Source organism: Ovis canadensis, chromosome 15 (assembly GCF_042477335.2).
Source record: "Ovis canadensis isolate MfBH-ARS-UI-01 breed Bighorn chromosome 15, ARS-UI_OviCan_v2, whole genome shotgun sequence".
Lineage (NCBI taxonomy): Eukaryota > Metazoa > Chordata > Mammalia > Artiodactyla > Bovidae > Ovis > Ovis canadensis.
Genome location: NC_091259.1, coordinates 86144365 through 86166021, shown reverse-complemented (window position 1 = coordinate 86166021; position 21657 = coordinate 86144365). Strand labels below are relative to the sequence as shown.

At 41.8% G+C, this 21657-nt stretch overlaps 1 protein-coding gene and 1 long non-coding RNA gene across 5 annotated transcripts in view; one reads left to right on the top strand and one right to left on the bottom strand.

Moving 5' to 3' along the window:
- Positions 1-14061, top strand: part of LOC138420757 (fatty acid desaturase 2-like protein FADS2B) — a 39363-nt gene extending 25302 nt beyond the window's left edge. The window contains exons 6-12 of the mRNA XM_069554188.1: positions 4120-4180; positions 6777-6850; positions 7012-7109; positions 8742-8838; positions 10721-10800; positions 12040-12165; positions 13559-14061. Of these exons, the coding sequence (XP_069410289.1) occupies positions 4120-4180; positions 6777-6850; positions 7012-7109; positions 8742-8838; positions 10721-10800; positions 12040-12165; positions 13559-13619 (597 nt within the window). The 3' untranslated portion in view covers positions 13620-14061. The remainder of the gene's footprint in view (positions 1-4119; positions 4181-6776; positions 6851-7011; positions 7110-8741; positions 8839-10720; positions 10801-12039; positions 12166-13558) is intronic.
- LOC138420765 (uncharacterized) lies at positions 2211-21630 on the bottom strand. Of its 4 annotated transcripts, none has more exons than XR_011249300.1 (6): positions 21235-21630; positions 18877-18945; positions 17179-17250; positions 12881-13013; positions 4094-11100; positions 2211-3658 (listed from the first exon to the last, which is right to left on the bottom strand). It is a non-coding gene; the product is annotated as an uncharacterized lncRNA (long non-coding RNA). The 4 variants fall into 4 exon arrangements; XR_011249299.1 differs by having other exon boundaries at positions 12964-13013; positions 21469-21630; XR_011249302.1 differs by having other exon boundaries at positions 4094-4341; positions 21469-21625.
- Positions 21631-21657: the final 27 nt, after the last annotated feature.

Here is a 21657-nt window from a genome sequence, read left to right as displayed (position 1 = left end):
TCCTAAGCACTAGAGAAATGTTTCAGGAAGTACTTCTTGGAAAGGTCTACACCTTTGTCTTGAGGAGATCAGGCTGGAGATTCTGGCTTCAAGTATGTTATCAGAGCATCTCTTTTTAAGCCCAGGATATAGATTTTGTTTATTTTTTAATATAAATTTATTTAATTGGAGGTTAATTACTTTACAATATTGTTTTGGTTTTGCCATACAGCAACATGAATCTGCCACAAGTATACACATGTTCCCCATCCTGAACCTACCTCCCTCGTCCCTCCCCATACCATCCCTCTGGTCATCCCAGTGCACCAGCCCCAAGCATCCAGTATCATGCATCAAACCTGGACTGGCGATTCGTTTCATATGTGATATTATACATGTTTTAATGCCAAATCATCCCACCCTCACCCTCTCCCACAGAGTCCAAAAGACTGTTCTATACATCTGTGTCTCTTTTGCTGTCTCGCATACAGGGTTATCGTTACCATCTTTCTAAATTCCATATATATGTGTTAATATGCTGTATTGGTGTTTTTCTTTCTGGCTTGCTTCACTCTGTATAATAGGCTCCAGTTTCATCCACCTCATTAGAACTGATTCAAATGTATTCTTTTTAATGGCTGAGTAATACTCCATTGTATATATGTACCACAGCTTTCTTATCCATTCATCTGCAGGATATAGATTTTAAATAAGTGAATCTGGTGTGGTAAGAAAAGAAGAAAATGTGGAAGGAATGACTTAATGATCTTAAAAGTCATTCAGGCTAAATCACATAGAAGGCATGGCAGTACATTCAACAAGTGCTAAATCATGAAACATCTATATATCTAGTTATGTCAACTAATTCTAGCTGTTGGAGGAAACTAAGCTGTTATTTTTAGTTTAGGTTCGTTTTGGTTCATTTATACATGAAACTCACCTCAAATGCCTCATAATACACAGGACCTCGCCTCTAACTCAGATTTCTTAAGGAAAAGAAAAAGAAAGGCCAACTCCAGGATGTCTCAGCTGTTGACTTTCTTAAACCTCATCTTAAACACCAGCATGTAAGGATTATTACCAAGATTTTTAGAGTCTGCTTTCAAGATAGAAGGCAGAAGGATAACCACAGAAAGGTATCTTTCCTTGAGAAGAAATGATGGATCCTGAGAATTAAGTGCTTAGGAAGAGGCTCTGTTTCCTTCTGGAAGAATTTAGGAGCTTTCTAAAAACAAAGGAGTGTAGCTTGGTCACTTGCTGTGTAGACTTTGTCGTAACCAGAATTGTGCAACTTTCTCAAAATAGGTTTTCCCAGTTTGGGAAGACAACCTTCTTCCAATTAGGGAAAAGTCTCCTGCCAAGATATAAAGAAAACAAAAGAAAGAAAGAAACCTTGACTGCATTCTTCAGTCAGTTGTTCTTCACAATGACTCCACAAACAAGTCAGAGCTCTCCGAAGTTTGCAAACTCCTAAAGTGAAGTTGTTCAGTCCTGTCTGACTCTTTGCGACCCTATGGACTGTAGGGATTTTCCAAGCAAGAATACTGGAGTATTCTTCATTTCCTTCTCCAGGGATCAAACCTGGGTCTCCCACATTGCAGGCAGACTCTTTACAGGCTGAAGCCACCAGGGAATCCCTGTGAACTCCTTGGCTGATCACTAAACTTATGACATTTTGACTTCTCTCCTCATTCCCTCACAGCAATGGAGATTTGTCTCACTGGAGTTCACGAGGCAGCTGGCCCCCTCCAGAAGTCCTATCTGTAGAACTGTATCCAGTTCACATGCTGCCTCTTCACAGAGGATGGAGACATCATCACTTCTCCATCATTCGAGAGACATATCCCTTGAGGCTTAGGTTTCTATTTACTATAATTTCAAAGCCAATGCACACCACATTACTTACAATCAGTTAATCTCTAAATTCAGCTGTTTTACAACACAACTAATTCTGATAAGCCTTAAATGTTTCTGTTCTTCCCATTTTACTGTCAGTCTTTCTACCACTTTCTTCAAACATTCATTCCTTTAACAAGTATTATTTAAATCGTCTAGGGCCAGGTCCTGTGCTCATACTCTGGAAAAGTTAGACTTCTCCTTTGGAACCATACTCATAAATCAATCCTTCACCCACATTTGCCAACTCTCCAAAATTCTCCACCAACTCCCTCTTCCAAGTTTCCTACCACTTAAATATCCAGAAGTTTGGGAGTAACTGCAAATAACTATCATTACTTTATCACCATGACATTTATTTTTATTTATGATAGTAAGAGAACCAAGGGTCAAGTCTAATATCTAAATAACAGAAGAAATATATAGAAGGGAAGGTGTCAAAAGAATGGGAAAAGCAAAAAATTAAACAAGGCTCACAGTATTTTAACTGAACATAGGGTAAAATTATACAGGGGGTTTGAATTATCATTCATTCATTAATTCCTTCAACTAAACATTTATTAAGTGTCTCTTAGGTTATAGAGATAAACCATTACTTCTATGCCTCCTCTCAAGATATTTGCTGCCTTTGTGCATTTGGACACAGACTAAATTAACTAAGAAGACTCCTAGGAAATGACTCAATTTCCCAGTGGTAAGATTATATATTATCAAGCCTTAAAATGAGTAAACCACAGCATGAGATCCATGATGGAATTAAAGGATGAAAGATGAAGTAGATAACAGAGTTATGACTATGCGTTTTATAATGTAACTATTCAACAAATATCTGTCAAATGGATGAATGGATACAAGCAGACTGAGCTTCAAGCACAATTCTAAGTACATAGGTTGAAGAAGACCTTGAAAACTTATCAGAAATATTTCTCCTCCATCACCATTCTATTTACACCAGGACAAAAATTTTAAAATGGCTCCCATGAGAATAATAATAAACGATCAGTTCAGTGCAGTTCAGTCGATCAGTCATGTCCGACTCTTTGCGACCCCATGAATCACAGCACACCAGGCCTCCCTGTCCATCACCATCTCCCGGAGTTCACTCAGACTCACGTCCATCGAGTCCGTGATGCCATTCAGACATCTCATCCTCTGTCATCCCCTTCTCCTCCTGCCCCCAATCCCTCCCAGCATCAGAGTCTTTTCCAATGAGTCAACTCTTCGCGTGAGGTGGCCAAAGGACTAGAGTTTCAGCTTTAGCATCATTCCTTCCAAAGAAATCCCAGGGCTGATCTCCTTCAGAATGCACTGGTTGGATCTCCTTGCAGTCCAAGGGACTCTCAAGAGTCTTCTCCAACACCACAGTTCAAAAGCATCAGTTCTTCAGCGCTCAGCCTTCTTCATAGTCCAACTCTCTCATCCATACATGATCACAGGAAAAACAATAGCCTTGACTAGATGGACCTTAGTCGGCAAAGTAATGTCTCTGCTTTTGAATATACTATCTAGGTTGGTCATAACTTTTCTTCCAAGGAGTAAGCGTCTTTTAATTTCATGGCTGCAGTCACCATCTGCAGTGATTTTGGAGCCCCCCGCCCCCAAAAAATTCTGACTCTGTTTCCACTGTTTCCCCATCTATTTCCCATGAAGTGATGGGACCAGATGCCATGATCTTCGTTTTCTGAATGTTGAGCTTTAAGCCAACTTTATTCGCTCTCCTCTTTCACTTTCATCAAGAGGTTTTTTAGCTCCTCTTCACCTTCTGCCATAAGGGCGGTGTCATCTGCAAATGGAATAAAGCATCCCTGCAAGAATTGCCCACATTTAAATAAAGAAAAAGGCACCACAATATTTCCTTCCCCTTCAGTTCTGGTTCCTCAGTGACTTCACTTTGACAGTAAATGAACTCTGACCAGATGGCTCTTTCCATAGAGATTCTACACACACACACACACACACACACACACACACACACACGCACAGAGACACACACGCACACACACAGACACACATGCATGCACACACATATGCACACACACATGCACACACATGCACACAGAGAGACATACACAGACACACACGGGCACTCACACATACACACATGCATGCACACAGACACACACACACATACAGACACACACACAGACACACACATGTGCGCACGCACACACACACACACAACCTTGAGTATAGTAACAGAAGTCTATATTGTTCTTACTTGCATTCTATTCTCTCTCCATTCAGTATGGCAAGAACAGAATCAAATTCTTCGACTACGAGAAGCAGCACCTGATCTTCTGCCTGGGTGAGTCACCAGAGAGCCACAATCCTTATCACCCCGTTTCCTTGAAGCAAACAGCTGTCGAGCCAGAAGGCATGACTGAAATGCTCCCACAGAGAGACGATCCCAGGCCTTGTGCCACAAAAAAAGCTGCCTGTTTTATTTCAGACTTACTTGGGTGGAATCTGAAGAGGAAAACAGAAGAGCAATTAAGCATTCTTAATGGGCATCTCATCACTCTGGCTACTGTACAGGGAAGGTGATGGTCCAAGAAGGATGGGAGGCAGGATGCCAATCGAGGGGTCTGGCGTCTGTGACTCTCGTCCTGGATAAACTAAATGCAATACTTATCAAGAAGAAAAGGACAGTGGTATATGGATAGGGAGGAAAAACAGGAAAAGAACGATCAAGCACTGACAGTAGGTGCCAGGAAAAGCAGAGGCTCATGAATAAAAGCCAGCTGTAGAGCTTCTGTGTGGAAGAAAGTTGACTGTTCCCACAGCTTGCATACACCTGTAGAAGGTATTTTAGTGGACAGATACACACACACACATACACACACGCACACATTTAATAAGACAGGTCGGGATATGTTCTAGGCTTGAGAGAAAATAGAGTAGCTGAATAATGCTAATAACAATACAAATATTAGAAGCAAAAGTGTTTTGCCCTTAACCAAGTCAAACTCATGATTGCTCACGAAGAAAAGTTTAGGACCCCAAAATATGCTCATCTGAAACACGCTTACTCATTTGGAAAAGAAACCCAAATTAGGAAAGATTCCAAACATTTCCTATAGATCAGTGGCTCTCAACTAAGAGCATTGCTGCCCTCAGTGGGACGTTTGACAGCGTATAGATACTTTTTTGATTATTGCAACAAAGAGGGAGGAATGGTATTGACACCCATGGGACAGAAGCCAGGGATGTTATGAAATGTCTTATAGTACACAGAACAGCCCTGAACAATAAAGAATTATCTGACCCTAAAATGCCAACAGTGTTAAGACTCAGAAACTGTTACAGACGATCTGGCTTGTCCAAACATTGGCCACCAAGGGTCATCTGTCTCGTGCCTGACCGGGATAGCCTGTAAGTCCATTTTCTGAGACACAAGGCTTAACCACCACTGCAGCCTCTTCCAGGGCTAGAATTCTGAGGACTTCTCCTAATGCAGTTATTCCCTTTCATGATCAAAAAGGATGTGGAGGACATTGGTGCCCCAGTTTGAAAGGGAACTCTTTCAGCCCAGACAGATGTATATTCACATAAGAAAAAACTGTTGGAGTCTCTTGTCTGAACTCTCCTCTTGTGTGTAGTAAACAGCCTTAGCTTATGAGGAATGGATGAATACTGTAGCTCGCTGCAGAATGCCCAGCTTACAAACCACATCATCCTCAGGAGCTGTTTCATTTTGTCATTTTCTTTCAAATGTCTTCAATGTAGTATGACAGGTACAAATGAGTCATACTCAACCTGTCAGAGAGAGATGAGGCTTGACACTTCATAAAGGTGGCGATACAGCTTTCATGCAGATTCCTGTAGTAGGGAAAGGTAATTCAGTATAGGCTGAGCTCAACTCTCCAGAAATGAAAGGTGGGAGACTTTTAAAACACTGGGACATGCTAATGGAAATCAGGGAAAGAGGATAAAGGGAGGGGAAGCTGGTCATGTGGTTAAGCCACCCGTGGCTTCTCACTGGTGCTTATCAAAGTCAAACTCCTACCCTCCCAGAGGCTGCAGGACAGAGCCCAATCTTCAAAGATTGTATTTCAAAGGGATAACTCCCAAGTCCTTGAGAAAAACATTTCTGGGTCAGAGAAGATCCATCTCAGAGGGACAGATTAAGAATTTTATAATTGTAAGTTTTCTAACAAATGATTGAAGAAAAGGTCAGAAGCCTACTGAACAAGCAGTACGTTCTTTAGACAGTCTTGAACTTTCTCAGGCAGGGACTTTAAGGTGTCAGTGTCATCCCAGGAGCACGACCTTGAATTGTTCTTAGAAACTATTTCTAGCATTTGTGTGAGTTTCTTAGTGTGTAGGGTGGAGAAAATCATTTGTGCTGACAGTTCGCAGACTCTGAAAATCTATGGGTCACATTTGAAGCCTAGTTACGGGGACTCAGAGCATCTGACTAAATTTTGATTAAGAAGAGAGTTGTCAAAATCTGAAGGGTCTCCATATGACTCCTACCTGCTCCAGGCAACTTCACAGGTCCTGGGGGAGATGCAGGCATGCTCTGTATCTGCCACCTGCACATATTGTGACAGGGCCCAACATGAAGGTTCGTGAAGACTTGAAGGAATCCAGGGACCTTGAGAAACCTTGAAAGCTCACAGCAGAAGCCCTTCCAGGATGCCTTCATGGAATGACTCAGATCTTCAAAGCTTCCCTAGTCTCCTTAAGGGAGCTTGAACCAAAGGCCCTGTTCACCCTCAGAGACTCTGAAAGCCCAGCAGCATCCAGGATGTGGTTGTGGATCTCCACCGTGCATCCTTCTCAGGGGCAATACTCCAGGGGCAGCATGTTAGGAGATCACCTCCCACTAGGGATCAATCTGCTCATGTGTTCACTATCTTCTTGTTTTTTTTTTTTTCTTCTTCTTCTTTTTTTTTCAGTTTCCCCCTTTGTCACACCAGTATATTTCAACCTGGGGTCTATTCTAGAGATGTGCCCCAGAAGGCACTGGGAGGTGAGTAACTCGATTCCTTCTCTAGAACTAGATCAGGCTGGTAGAAAAGGGGAAGGGTAAATGCTTGATCCTTTCCAGATGCAGCTTCCTTGAGTATAAGGATATAAGACTTAACCAGTTTTATTTCCACTAGCTTAACTTTCAAGCACTTCTTTCTGCAGGACATTGCCTGGGCCATCTCCTTTTATATCCGCTATTTCATCACATTCGGTCCTTTCTACGGAATCTTTGGAACCATGGTGCTCATATATTTAGTCAAGTAAGAAAACAATAATATTATCCTACACTTATTGCCTGGATGGTCCTCTTACCTTTCTTACTTGATCTATTTATGATTAGCAAAGATGTGCAGTTTATGACACCAGACTGCATTCTTGTAGCTGAGACACTTCAAGAAAATGTGGGATAAAACAGCTGAAATAATTGAATGAGTTTCTGGGAAACTGCATTTGCCCAGTCTTGCCTGTTTTCCCACGTGATTAATTCCCAATTACAGTATAGTAGTCCCTCAGCATCTGAGGAGGATTAGTCCCTGGACCCACCTCAGTTACCAAAATCCAAAGATATTCAAGCCCCATAGTCATCTATCCATTTATGTGGTTCCACAACTGTGGATTCAAGCAACCACTAATCTTGTAGTACTGTGTGTTTTCTTAAAAATATCCATATTTAAGTGGACCTGCATGTTTCTTAAAGGTCAACTGTATTCTGCCTGATCACCAAGTCCTTCAAACTGTAATCGAGCTGGACATCATAATTCTTACCAAAGATAACAGGAAGCCAATCTTTTTAAATTTATTTTACAACTACAGATTTTCCCCAAACCAAAATGACTTTAAACTGAATAACCCTCTTCAACTTCCCAATGTATTCCTTCCTCGTTCATTTGCATTGCTATTAATAAAATAACGGTAGCTACTATGCATCAGGCAATTTGCTAAAGGCTTTACGTTGTGGGCTTCCCTGGTGGCTCAGACAGTAAAGCGCCTGCCTGCATTGTGGGAGACCCGGGTCAATTCCTGGGTCAGGAAGAACCCCTGGAGAAGGAAATGGCAACCCACTCCAGTATTCTTGCCTGGAAAATTCCATGGATGGAAGTGCTGATGGGCTACTGTCAATGGGGTCGCAAAGAGTCAGACACAACGGAGCAACTTCATTCACTTTACATGCATTATCTTATTTGATGTAATCAAAAATGCACAACCAGGCAATGCAGATAGTATCAATTTCATTTTTCTGATAAGAGAACTAAAGTTCAGAGAAATTAAATCCCTTACTCAAGACTAAATAAGGGCCAGTGGCAGTGCCAAATCAGAGCTTGTACTCAGTTCTATCTGATGACAACAGCCAAGCTGTTAATCACATTGCGTATATCTTTAATTTGTTGTTGCTTTAGTCGCTAAATCATGTCTGACTCTTTTGTGACCCCATGGACTGTAGCCTGCCAGGCTCCTCTGCTCTGGGGATTTCACAGGCAAGAATACTGGAGTTGGTTGCCATTTCTTTGTCCAGGGGATCTTCCCAACCCAGGAATCAAACCTGGATCTCCTGCATTGGCAGATGGAATCTTGACCACTGAGCCACCAGGGAAGCCTGACCTTCAGTTATCTAGGTATCTTCTGAGCCTGGCACCAATGCCTACAGAAAATACTGGGGACACTGCTCTGGTCCAGTAGGCTGCATGACAGGTAGTGAGACTGAATACCTAGTATGCCATCTTTAGACATAAAAGGTCTGCAAAGATGAAAAACAAACCACCACCACATGATGGAACCTTTGAGTCACTGCCATTTCCTCTACTGCTCAGCCAGATCTGCCAGTGGCTACGCAAGCCCACTGACTAGAACTTAGACTCCCCAAGGAATGATCATATCTTCTTATTCTCTTAAAGGATTTTGGAAAGTCCCTGGATTGCATATGTTACCCAGATGAGCCACATATCAATGAAAATAAGCAAAGAGGAGAACCGGGACTGGTTCAGCTCTCAGGTAATAATGCTGTTCCGGGAAAACATCCACCAAAGCACTCTGATTACTGTCTGCTTACCTCAAATAATGTTTATTGGAGGCTTGCCAGGGGCCAGGCACTGTCAACTGTTTTGCATGTAGCTACATGAGATGTAGCTACATGTACCTACATGCTCGGAATAGTCCCGCTTTGCAAATGATAACATTGAGGTATGAAGAAGCTGCACAGCTTGTGCAAGATCACACAGCTAAGTGGCAGAAGCAGGTTTTGTTTATTAATTTGGCCACACTGTGCGGCAGGCAGGGTCTTAGTTCTCCTACCAGGGATCAAACCTGTGTTGAGCACAGTCTTAACCAGTGGACCAGTGGAAATTCCCTAGAAGCAGGTTTAAAACCTCAGCAGTTTAATTTCAGAACCTTGGCTTTTAACCAAGGCTTAATAAACTACAGTCCAAGGGATAATCTAGCCCAGTTTTTATTTTATTTTTTTAAGATTTATTGGAACACTGCCACACTCATACATTACGTATTCTCTATGATAGTTTTCATTCTAAAACAGCAGAACTGCGTAGCTGTAATGCAGAATTGAAACATTTACTGGGCGGCACTTTACAGGCAAGGTTTACTAAACCTGCCTCAACATGATAGGATCTTTCAATGAATCTCACACTCCTAGAATAACAGAAGGGAGAACCCTGGAATCCCCCTCATTTCATTGTACAGATAGTGGGACCCAGAGAGGAGACTCAGTATTCTCAGCAAGCATGCTGTTAACGATTACAAGATTCATGACCCATGCAGAATACCACTGCCTGCTAAGCCTGACCCTGGCTGTGCCGTGATTAACTGGAGAATCCAGTCATCACACTGCTTCTTTCTCCACGCGCATTTGCAAATTCAGTGGACATTCCACACAGTAGTGGTTCTCAATCTTTTTGGTCGAGAAACCACTCTTAAAACTTATTGAGAACATAAAAGAGCTTTCGTTGCTGGAGGTTATATCCACTGATACTGTATCCAATGAAACTGAGAGTTTTTAAATATCTATTAATTAATTTTAAAATAACATGATAAAGCCAATAAAGGTTAACATCAGAGTGATTACATCATCCCATGTTTAATAGCCTCTGGAAAAAGCCATGCTATAAGCGTGCATGAATGAGAATAAAAAAGGCAAATACTGTCTCAGAAGTATTATGGGGATCATTTTGACCTTGAAGATCCCCTGAAAGTGTCTTAGGGACCCCAAGGTGCTCTAAAGTTCACTCAAGGAACCCTGACATAAAGCAACTGCAAAAATACCATTCAAAATGGCAACAACCCTAACAAGAATTAAATCTTAGAAAGGTGCTGAATAAAAGTCACATTCATAAGCATTCTAAGTAGTCTGAAGAATCCTATGAACTTTGTACAAAATAAAATACATTAGATTAAAAAGGAAGCTACTTGTATATATTAATAAATGTATTTCTATGCACAAAAATCTTGATTTAAGCCCTTGCATGCTTTATTCCCCATTTAGAAGTCCTTTAAGTCTATTCTGTGGTAATAATATTCAAACTCCTATAATTTCTATGAGTCCTACAATCCCGCTTCCATCTGCCAAAGTCCTTACTCATGATACCTTAGTCTTCTGATTTTGAGGGCTGATAGTGACTTAGTCCTCTCAGATCCTATTCACTTCTTCATATCTGTTGCCTTATCAATACTTCTTAGCAAAATGCCTATTTCCTTTATAATTGTAAGGTCCCTGAGACCTGGGACTTATTTTTATCCCACATGGTTTGTTACATAAAATACGTACTCAATCAGCACTTGTTGAATGATGGATAAACAAAAGAATAACTTAGTATCTTGTTTGATAAGGGTTCATTTATATCTAATGTAAGCTTTTTCTTTGCAGGTCTTGGCCACCTGTAATGTTGAACATTCCTTTTTCAATGACTGGTTCACTGGGCACGTGAACTTCCAAATTGAGCACCAGTGAGTAAGAGAAATAGTTTATGATAAAGGGCAAGGGCTGTTACTAATAACTGCCCTCCATAGAGTCCAGAAAGGAGCAGTAGACTCGCAATCTTAAGAGAAAAAAATGAACCAGGATTCTCTAAAGGATGCTGTTTTTCAATTAACGACAATGATAGATAAGGGAAGAAAGAAATGAAGGAAGTGTCACAATTGCAAGTAAATGGAGTGAAATCTTGGAAAAGTATCAGTGACTCAGTTTCCAGATTCCTATGGGCTTAGGAAATGGTGATGTCCTTGCATCTTCTTTGTTGGCAAAACCTAAGAAAAATCAGGACACTTGAGTAACCAACTTGTGTTCAAACTTAACTATGCTCTAATTCAAATATTTATTTATCTGTGTCTTTAGAGCCAAGTTTACAAAATAATTAATGGAGTCCCTGCTGCTATTTATACATGGTATCTGGAAATACTTTGCCAAGGGGTCAGTTACAAAGAGAAAATGGGTAGTTCACACCTTGATGCAAGTTAAAACACTGAGAGTCAATTTCCCCAGAGTGTCAGGGGAAAGGCTTTCCACATTATCTTTGTCTAACCATGTGAGTCTATGATAGTCAAAGAAAGAACAAGACCTTTATTTGTTGAAGGAATTTTTTTTAATTCTCTCTCTCATAAAAGGGCTTGAAAATTTCAGCAAAACAAAACAGAAAGATTCTTACTCATAGTTTCATTAAAGGAGAGGTTTCCATCTAAGACAATCATCTGGGAGACTAATGAAAACTTGGGATTAAAAAATCCATCTCTCCTCACTTCTCATTCCTTTCCTGGGACTTTTAGCCATTTCCCATTACTTAATAAACATTAATCTATTCTTGCTAGGAAGGTAGAAAGAGAGACTAAGACAGAGATTAGCAGGGGCAGGGTGGGCAGTTCAGTATTTCCAGTTCTCTAGGTAGTTCTAAATGGTAGAAAGTTCTAAATGATTTACTTTCATTGGATCAGGCCAAAAATAACAAGTCGATGGAGCTAAAATATATTTTCTTAGTTCTTCCTAAACATCTGCCACCCACAAGGCTTGTAGAGGTTTAAGGGATAAGATGAGTCTGGCAGCAAGTTTAATTTCCCAGAACAAATGTATTGTGCAAGGTCAAGGCTGGGTCTGTGTGGCTGATACCATTTTATTTTGTAAAAGGGGAAAGGGAACTTTGGCTTTCTCCTTAGGTCTGAGAAGTTTTATATCTCCTTTCTCTGTTTCCCTAGTCTATTTCCCACAATGCCACGCCATAATTTTCACAAGGTGGCACCTCTGGTGAAGTCACTGTGTGCCAAGCATGGACTACCATATGTGAAAAAGCCCATGTTGAAGGCATTTGGAGATATTCTCAGGTAATAACAGTCCCTCAACCCACAGCTCTCATTTCCCTTCACTGTTGGTCACCAGACTCTTCACTGCTTTATGAATCATTCAGCCAATAGCTCTTTATTAAGGAGCATCCACGTGCCCAGCATGGACATGAGGCTCAGTACGGAACAACACTAACACAGAAATGGTAACAGTCATTCCTACCATTTACCTGCTGCCTTCTGGGTACTTCTTAGCGAAAATACCTTGATGCCCTACTAAATTTCAAGCTTCTTATAAACCAGGGTTCTGCATTATTTGTCTTTGTATCACCCACAGAGCCTTGACATGCTTTAGAACTTAACCAGTGGGAGGGACTCTCAAATTATCTGGTCCAGGGTTGCAAACTAAGATGCTTGCAGGGTCTGGTGGGACAGGCAGGCGTGACTCTTCCTACAGGAACTGAGAATCCATACTCATCCTGAAGCATTCACAGTTCCCTGGAGGATCCTGTGCTTGTCAAATTAACTGCCAAAACCTTGGTTGCATTTTTTTTTAAGATTAGGAAAAAGAAAAACAGTATCCTATTAATATGAATAAATAATGCAGCAAGGCTAGACCTAGTCATATCAGATCCCTGAAGAGTGATCCATCTTCACTTTCTACATTGCCCTCCTCCTTTCCTGCCCTCCAGATATCTGACCTCCCTACAGTTGACACATAACTCCCTGCCCCTTGCCATGACCCATCCTTGGTCACCTTTTCTTCTACCGGAATAATCTTCCAACTTGCCACCCGCCTCCTGTCACCTTCTCAAGTTCCATTCACTCTCCAAAGCTCACCTGAAAGGTCTTTTCTTCATCTCAGTCCTCCCTTGCCCCCAAGACTACACCTGTAGAGAAGAAGAGAAATGCTTGGTTCTCTTCATGTCTGACCTTTATCACAATCATGATTCAATAGCATATTGGGTAATACGTGTCTCCCAGTGCAGACCAGGAATTCCAGGTAGACAAGACTCTCATCACTCCTATTCACTCCTGTATCACCAGAGCCTAGAAAAATATTTCCCTTTATAAAGTAGGTGAGGTAGGTGGGTACAGGATGAGTTGGTTTATAGTTATATGATTTATCTTATAGAGATTCAGCAGAGCTTTTTCTTTTAATACTGGAAAAAAGGGAAATGATGCTTTGGGGTACAGAAAAGCATGCAACAAAAGAAAATCTCAATCTCCTCCATATAGAAAATGTGAACTCACCTTCTAAAACATAAGTCAGAGTGTATTTGACTCCCTCCACTGGGCAAATAGAAAGAGGCCTTTCAGATATAGCTGAAAATGACAGTGTTGTAAACTTTTAAGTAAAAGAGCAAATGTTCCATGAAGTAGCTCCTTTGACCCGAATCTCACCTACTCATGATTTTGTCTGCTCCTCTTGCAGGGCCCTGAAGAAGTACGGAGCCCTCTGGAAGGAGGCTTACTGCACACATCCAGAAATATAATCCAGATGTGCTGGTGCTAAAGAGAAAAACCACAGGCCCTAAAAGTGTCACTTGTGCTAAAGCCCATGATACCAAACCTCTATAATACCTGACAGAATTGCACTTAAAGCCTTCCCCAGAAATACAATCTTAATCAACTAGTCTGGAATTTTGGGGGTAGGCACTGTGGTGATAATCTCTTGCATTTCACTCCTTCTCCATTCCTGCCCCTGGCCCAGCGAAAGATTTATCTGCATGATAAAACCCTTGTAATCCCTCCCCCCTCATAAAAAAAAAAAGGCGTCTGCCCCAAATATACTTTGCTGATGGCTTCCTTGCCTTTCCTTTCTTCCTATAAAAACCTTCCATTTGCACAACCCCTCAGAACTCCCTTCTGCTTAATAACTGGGATACTGCTTGATTCATAAGTCATTGAATAAAGCCAATGAAGTCTTCAAATTTACTCAATTGAAGTTTTTTTAACAGCTTGTTCAATAAACTTCCCAGAGGAAGACATGAAGGCCTATTACTTTCACAATTTCCCAGATCACTGAGCATGGCGTTAGAATTCAGATGATCAATCCTGTGGATCATGTCTTCCCTCTGCTTACTGGCCACATGGATAAAGATGGCTTAACTGGGCAGACTTCCATTTAAACTAAATGACTCATGAGAGTTATGTTACAGTCCTACCTGAAATTCTTCAATGGATTCCCATTGCTCTTGGAATAAAGTTGCAATCTGCAACCTGGTGATTGACAACAGACTACCAGCATTGGCCCTCCTCCAGGAACCCTGCCCCACCTTGTATAGTCCCTCCCTCAGCTTCAGCCCCAGGCAGCCAAAGTAGGCACAAGGGAAGAATTTTTGACCTCAAATAACACCCCAAAACTAAGTCTCCATACCACCTCCAGGGAACCAAAGGATCAGGACATGACTGGAATTTGAATGCCAGAATCCTTTTAGAAGTGAAGGGTTCTCCATCCTAGAAGATCCCATGTTGAAGCTTCAACCATACCCCATCATAAATGGACAAGTTACAAAATCCACTAATTTAAACCTGCTTCACCAATATTTCTGCCAACTAATACATCCTCAACCAACTCATAATGTTTGACTGAATCTCAAATCAAAGACACAGATTTGAGCCCTCCCCATGTCTCCTCGCCAGCTGGCCTCAAAATAGAACTCTTCTCAAAAGCTGATGCCATAGTATTGGTTTCTACGTGCTTCAAGTAGTGAGCCCTTTGCTTGGCAAAGATTTTAGGGAAGCCTCCCCATTAATTCAAGGCCTCCTTTTGATATATTCTGTAGTAATTACTAAAGGTATAAGTTTGCATCCATTTCCGTGATTCCTTAGTTTTCCACTGTAACCTGCAATATCCATAAGAGTAGAGACTGCCTAACATGACAGAGACACTCAATGACAACGTGCAGAAGGAAGGGAGGGAGGGAGCTGGAGAGGAGAAAGGAAGGGGGGAAAGAAGGAGTTTGTCAACTACAAATTGGCACTTGACAGCTACCTCTACAAGGAATAAATCAAGTGCTGCTGCAGCTGCTGACATTCAATACCCTCTGAAAGGAATACACAGTGGAGAACAGGAATGAGGCACTCTGTACTCTTGGAAAAACTGGCAGGGCAGGTCTTCAGATCGTTAGATATTTGCAGAAGAAGATTTTATGAGCCGAGTTATTACATCTCTTCATATCCAGAAAAGCACTAAACTCATTAATGGCGAATTTGCTCATGACTAGCAGCAAACCTCTGCCAAAATGTGTGCATGACTGCAAGTGCCCCCTTCACTAAAATCATGTACGACACTTACCTTATCCCCTAACAAGACACTGAACTTTTTTCAGAGATAAAAGAGCGAAACTGAAAGCCAGGCAGAAGTTCCTCTTTGGAGCAGTTTCTCAGAGCTCTCAGAAATCCTGTCTCCCAGGCTGTAGTCCTCATTTTGCCCCAACGGAACTTAACTCACAGCTCTCATACTGGGCCTTTCTTTCAGTCTATAGAAAGAAGGGAGGGAGGGAGGGAGGGAGGGAGGAGGCAGGAAGAAAAAGCTGTGTGTAAATGTTGCTGTTGTTCAGTCTCTAAGCTGTGTCCAACTCTCTTTGTGACCCAAGAATTGCAGCACACCAGGATTCCCTGTCTTTTGCTGTCTCCCAGGGTTTGCTCAAACTCATGTCCATTGAGTCAGGGATGCCGTCTAACCATCTCACTCTCTGTTCCTCCCTTCTCCTCCTGCCCTCAGTCTTTCGCAGCATCAGGGTCTTTTTTAGTGAGTCAGCTCTTCAAAACTAGGTAGCCAAATATTGAAGTTTCAGCCTCAGTCCTTCTAATGTATATTCAGGGTTGATTTCCTTTAGGATTGACTGGTTTAATCTCCATGATCTTCAAGGGACTCTTGAGAGTCTTCTCCATCACCACAATTGAAAAGCATCAATTCTTTGGTGCTCAGTCTTCTTAACTGCCCAGATCTCACATGTGTACATGATGGCTGGAAAAACCATAGCTTTGACTATATGGATGTTTGTTGGCAAAATGCTGTAAGTATCAGTTCAGTTCAGTCGCTCAGTCGTGTCCAACTCTTTGCGACCCCATGAATCACAGCATGCCAGGCCTCCCTGTCCATCACCATCTCCCAGAGTTCACTCAGACTCACGTCCATTGAGTCCGTGATGCCATCCAGCCATCTCATCCTCTGTCATCCTCTTCTCCTCCTGCCCCCAATCCCTCCCAGCATCAGAGTATTTTCCAATGAGTCAACTCTTCGCATGAGGTGGCCAAAGTACTGGAGTTTCAGTTTTAGCATCATTCCTTACAAAGAAATCCCAGGGCTGATCTCCTTCAGAATGGACTGATTGGATCTCCTTGCAGTCCAAGGGACTCTCAAGAATCTTCTCCAACACCACAGTTCAAAAGCATCAATTTTTCAGCGCTGAGCTTTCTTCACAGTCCAACTCTCACATCCATACATGATCACAGGAAAAACAATAGCCTTGACTAGTTGGACCTTTGTTGGCAAAGTAATGTCTCTGCTTTTGAATATGCTATCTAGATTGGTCATAACTTTTCTTCCAAGGAGTAAGTGTCTTTTAATTTCATGGCTGCAGTCACCATCTGCAGTGATTCTGGAGCCCCCAAACATAAAGTCTGACACTGTTTCCACTGTTTACCCATCTATTTCCCATGAAGTGATGGGACGGGATGCCATGATCTTCGTTTTCTGAATGTTGAGCTTTAAGCCAACTTTTTCCCTCTCCTCTTTCACTTTCATCAAGAGGCTTTAAGTTCCTCTTCACTTTTTGCCATAAGGGTGGTATCATCTGCATTCCTTCTAATTAGAGAGTAAGATAAATTTTATCAAGTTTATGAAGAGCATTTCTATATTCTAACTCTGAATTATTAAAATTCTTAGCAATAGTTATGAGCATCTTCTAAGCAGCAAGTACTGAGTTGTACCCTTCATAAGTATTATTCCATTTAGTCCTCACAACAATTCCAAAGGGCAAGTTTTAAAATTCATCTCATTTTGTAGATAAAAACATGAGACTTAAGGGAAGCCGAGCGACTTGCCTGATGGCCCAGGTGAGCTGAGTGTAGTCTCAGTGACAGGGATGTCTGACTCCGTAGTCAACACTCATTAACCTTCAACAAACCAAAAGTGAAGGGGAATTAAATGGCATTACAAGTCATGAGCAGTGGGCACATTTGAACTCTAATAGCTTCTCAGAAGCTGATGGAATAAGTGTTAAAGGAGTTATCATTCCACCTCACTAGGATCAGCCACCTGGGGAGGGGAGGATACACGGAACATATGACAGGCACAGCAGCAGCATAGTAAGGATGCCTGTTGGCTAGTCTCTACTCCCTAATCCTAAAAGAGTACTATTCACCTCAGAGAAACTCACTGGGAGAGAATCAAGCAGAGATTTCTCCTTTCAGGAGGGACAGACACTGCAAAAAACATGGAAGAACAGAATGGAGAACTGGATTCGAGTCTTTGCAATTATGTAGCATGAATTCAGCCTGGGAAGAGTTCACCTTCCTTGGGCTTTTCTCTGATATTCTAATTCCTTGAAATAGCCTCCCTCCTTTTCATAAAATCAGGTAGTGAACTATTCCCTATATTTTCAGTAGGGCATTAGGCAAGGGTAACTGCTTGGATTAGAAGTCAGGAGCCTCAGTCCTAATTTCAGCTCCTCAATACTGTACTGTGAAATTGCCCATGTCTCTCACACATTGCCTCAATCTGTAAAATAGGTGGGTACATACTATTACCTGGCTTATCTGCAACATAGCATTGTTGGGAAAACCAAATAAAGTAAGGCAAATAGAATACTTTCATAAGCCATGAACACTCATTCACATGCTGGTTATTTTTATTAATGTAATGATGGTTCCTCCCATCCTGGACCCACCAAAAGCAAGAGTGGCCCCAAGGTCAACAAGATTTACAGGACAGAAAGACAGGGAACCACCTCAATGATCCCAAGGGCACATTTCCTTACATGAGAGTTATGAGTTACAAGTGAGACAATGATTTATCCTGTTACAACAGGTAACAATTGGGAGTCACCTTCCACTTCTGACTTTACTCAGTCCCCTGGAACCAGCAGCCAGATCTTAAGCCAGAGGAATAGTGAGTCATGGGCTCTAGTTTTCCCAACTTCTAATTAACCATGTGAGTGTACAACTCTCTACTGGAAATCATACCAAATATATCACTTGTTGCTTAAACAATATACTATAAAGTATTTTCTTAACTATTTCCCTGATAATCATCTACCTGAAGGACATAAAAAGTATAGATTAAAAGTAAACTCTACCCAGAGGAGGAATACACACGGGTACTTTTTCTTTCCCACATTCATTTATGAAAATTTGCATAAAGACAGTCATGTTGAAAGCATTTACCAGTGAACATCTATCTGGTCAGCTATCATCCAAATTTTGATGTTACATTTTAGTAAGTTTGTTTTATTTTATATCTATCCATCTGTCTCTCTTTCCATTAATCTATCTCTAAATTGTCAGGGCCTTATTTATAAAACTAAACCTCAGATTATGCAAATAACAAAGTTCATTTCTCATCTTCAATAAAGAATTGTGTAGCAGCTTCATCTTTAAGGGGGTTTTATCGGAATGTTGCTATGTGAAGGGAATATAACATGGTTAACATTGTGGAAAATAAATTAACTCAGTATAAACCTTCTTGTGCAAACATTTATCCTTCATTATTTATTGAGCTTTCAATATTTATTGAGCACTTACCATGTGTCAGACTTGGACCAGATGATGTGACCAAGAGATCCAGGAGCCCAGGTTCTTGAAGCTCACAATCTAGTAGAAAAAAAAAATTAAATAAATAAATGGAAGAAAAACCAAGATCATCACATCTGAAGAAAACAAAAGGGTGTTTTGAGAGTGATAAGCAGGGACTAATCAAAATAAGGAGGGTCATGGAAAATTGACCGTAAGAAGAATATGAAGGAGCCTGCAATCAGGTTCTAAGGAGCAGCAGCAGCATCAGCCAAGTGCAAAGGCCCTAAGGCAGGAATCAACTTCTGTTCAAAGAACACAGCAGGAGGCCTGAATGACAGTAGAATAGTGTCCCAGTTTTTTCCTCAATATTACTTCATTTCTTCAGTGTATTTTGCCTTGGCTTTTCAGAGGCATTCAAAAATAATTTTCCAGATAAACAACGAGGATAAATTGTAGAGCACGGGGAATTATAGCCATTATCTTGTAATAATTTTAGTGGGGTATAAACTTTAAAAATGCTGAATCATCATGATGTACACCTGGAACTAAAATTAATATTGTGAATCAATGATACTTCAATAAAAAATAATAAAAGTATTTTCTATTATTTGTACAAGCACAGTTTTCTCGGGAAATCTTCCCAGATTTAACTGACTAGGTTAAATCTCCCTTCATGAGCTCTGTGTCCTGTGTGCCTCACTTATACAATTTATTTCAGTGGTTGCCTGTGCAACCACTGAAAACTGAAAACACCAGAGGGTAGTGACCACCCTGTATGTTGTTATCATTTTATCACCAGGCCCAGTCCAATGTTTGGCACTGGGCCTTGTACCCTCTGCAGGACCGCTCTGAGATGTGTTGAAAAAATAAATGTTTTCAAGAATAATTCATCTTTCTTCTCATGACAGGCATTCCAAAAATTCCTTGTAATTGCTGCCTAGAATCCAGCTGCAATCCTGATGTTCTCTGTTCCATATGGAGATTTAAAAATAATAATAACACTTCTATGTGAAATGAATTGTTAAAGCCTGCAACTTGGAACCCTTTTGCTCAGTCAGTTGAAAAAGGCTGCACAAGAGTGACTTGAGTCTATCTCTCAGTGGAGCAAACTCAAATGCTGACTCACACCAACTGAATTTGCATGCTGATACATGTTTTCTGGTGGAAGGAATAGGCAGAGCTGAAGAGATGAGAGAGTAAGGCTGCCCTAAACCAGAGTTTTCAGCCCTAGATTTGGATTCTCTTAATAGTTCTATATCTATTCCTCACTTACTCTCTGACCATGAGCTTGCTCCTTACTTTCTAGAGATTACCTCTTATTCATAGGTTCAGTTCAGTACAGTTCAGTCGCTCAGTCATGTCCGACTCTGCAACCCCATGAATCGCAGCACGCCAGCCCTCCCTGTCCATCACCAACTCCTGGAATTTATTCAAACTCATGTCCATCGAGTCGGTGATGCCATCCAGCCATCTCATCCTCTGTCATCTCCTTCTTCTGCCCCCAATCCCTCCCAGCATCAGAGTATTTTCCAATGAGCCAACTCTTCGCTAGAGGTGCCTAAAGTATTGGAGTTTCAGCTTTAGCATCAGTCCTTCCAATGAACACTCAGGACTGATCTCCTTTAGAATGGACTGATTGGAACTCCTTGCAGTCCAAGGGACTCTCAATATCGATTTAAATACAAGACATTATTGAGGCTTATAAAAAGGCAGTATATGTTAGGGAATTCAGTACCTGGCCTGGAAATGGTCAGCTTTTGTGGGCTACTGCATGAGCTTTCTAACTGTTCTCGTTGTTTACCCTCTTCTTCCCCTCACCAAGAGCTTTGAACTTGATATCTTAGCTATCTGGATCTCCCAGATATTTGCACGATGGGTACCTATTTATTATCCCGGCCCCCTGCTATCTAATCGAACTGATGCACGAAATCCCTGTTCCCTCCCTATGAGAGTCTGTCGTTCCCTAAACACTAACCTCTTTCATTTCCTTCACAGTATTCAACACTATCCGAAATCATTTGTTATCTCCTTTCTTTGGGATATAAGTTTTAACACAGAAACATACCAAATGAATAAGTATATCATTGCTCTTCATAAAATTTAAGGAGAACCGGAAAATAACATCAGCTCCTTGAAAGCAGTGGTTTTGTTATAACTCTAGCACCAGAGTTGCCCTGAGGGCCTGTTCAGTAAATAGCTGTTTTTCAAGGGCTGTTGTTTTTATCTTCTCTTCAAGCCACCAAACACAACTCAGAGCAGTCCTGCAGAGGGTACAAGGTCCAGGCCTGGCTGGAATTTCTGAGGGAAAAAGCCACCAGTGTAGCGGTGGCCAACGTACTCCGAACCTGAGACGTGGTGGGCTTTTACCTCTATTGCACCGTCCTACTCGTTTCCGCTGAGGCCAAGGCCGCTCCCCTGCACCTCTCCGCCTGGAGCCCCCCTTGCCACCAGGCATGCCAGCTGCTCCCGCTGCCCATCCGGGGCCACTCTGGCGGTCACAGGCTGGCTGTAGGGTGAGCCCCTGGCACCCGCCGCCTCAGACGGTGATCCCAGTTGACGGCACCTCTGCTGTCTCTAAGCGGCCACTGTTGCCTCTCCCACCTGCAAGACTTGCTCCACTGAGGCCTGGAGGATGACTGCCGGAGCGGCTGGTACTTCTGACTGGCTGCTTTCTTCTGTGGCACTTTTCTGCTCTGGGCATGGAGGCCAGGAGGCGGGCACAAGCTGGGGTAGCCAGACTCCACGGTTGGCCGGCGCCTCAGTAAACCCCTCCCCCAGGCAGGAGGCCAT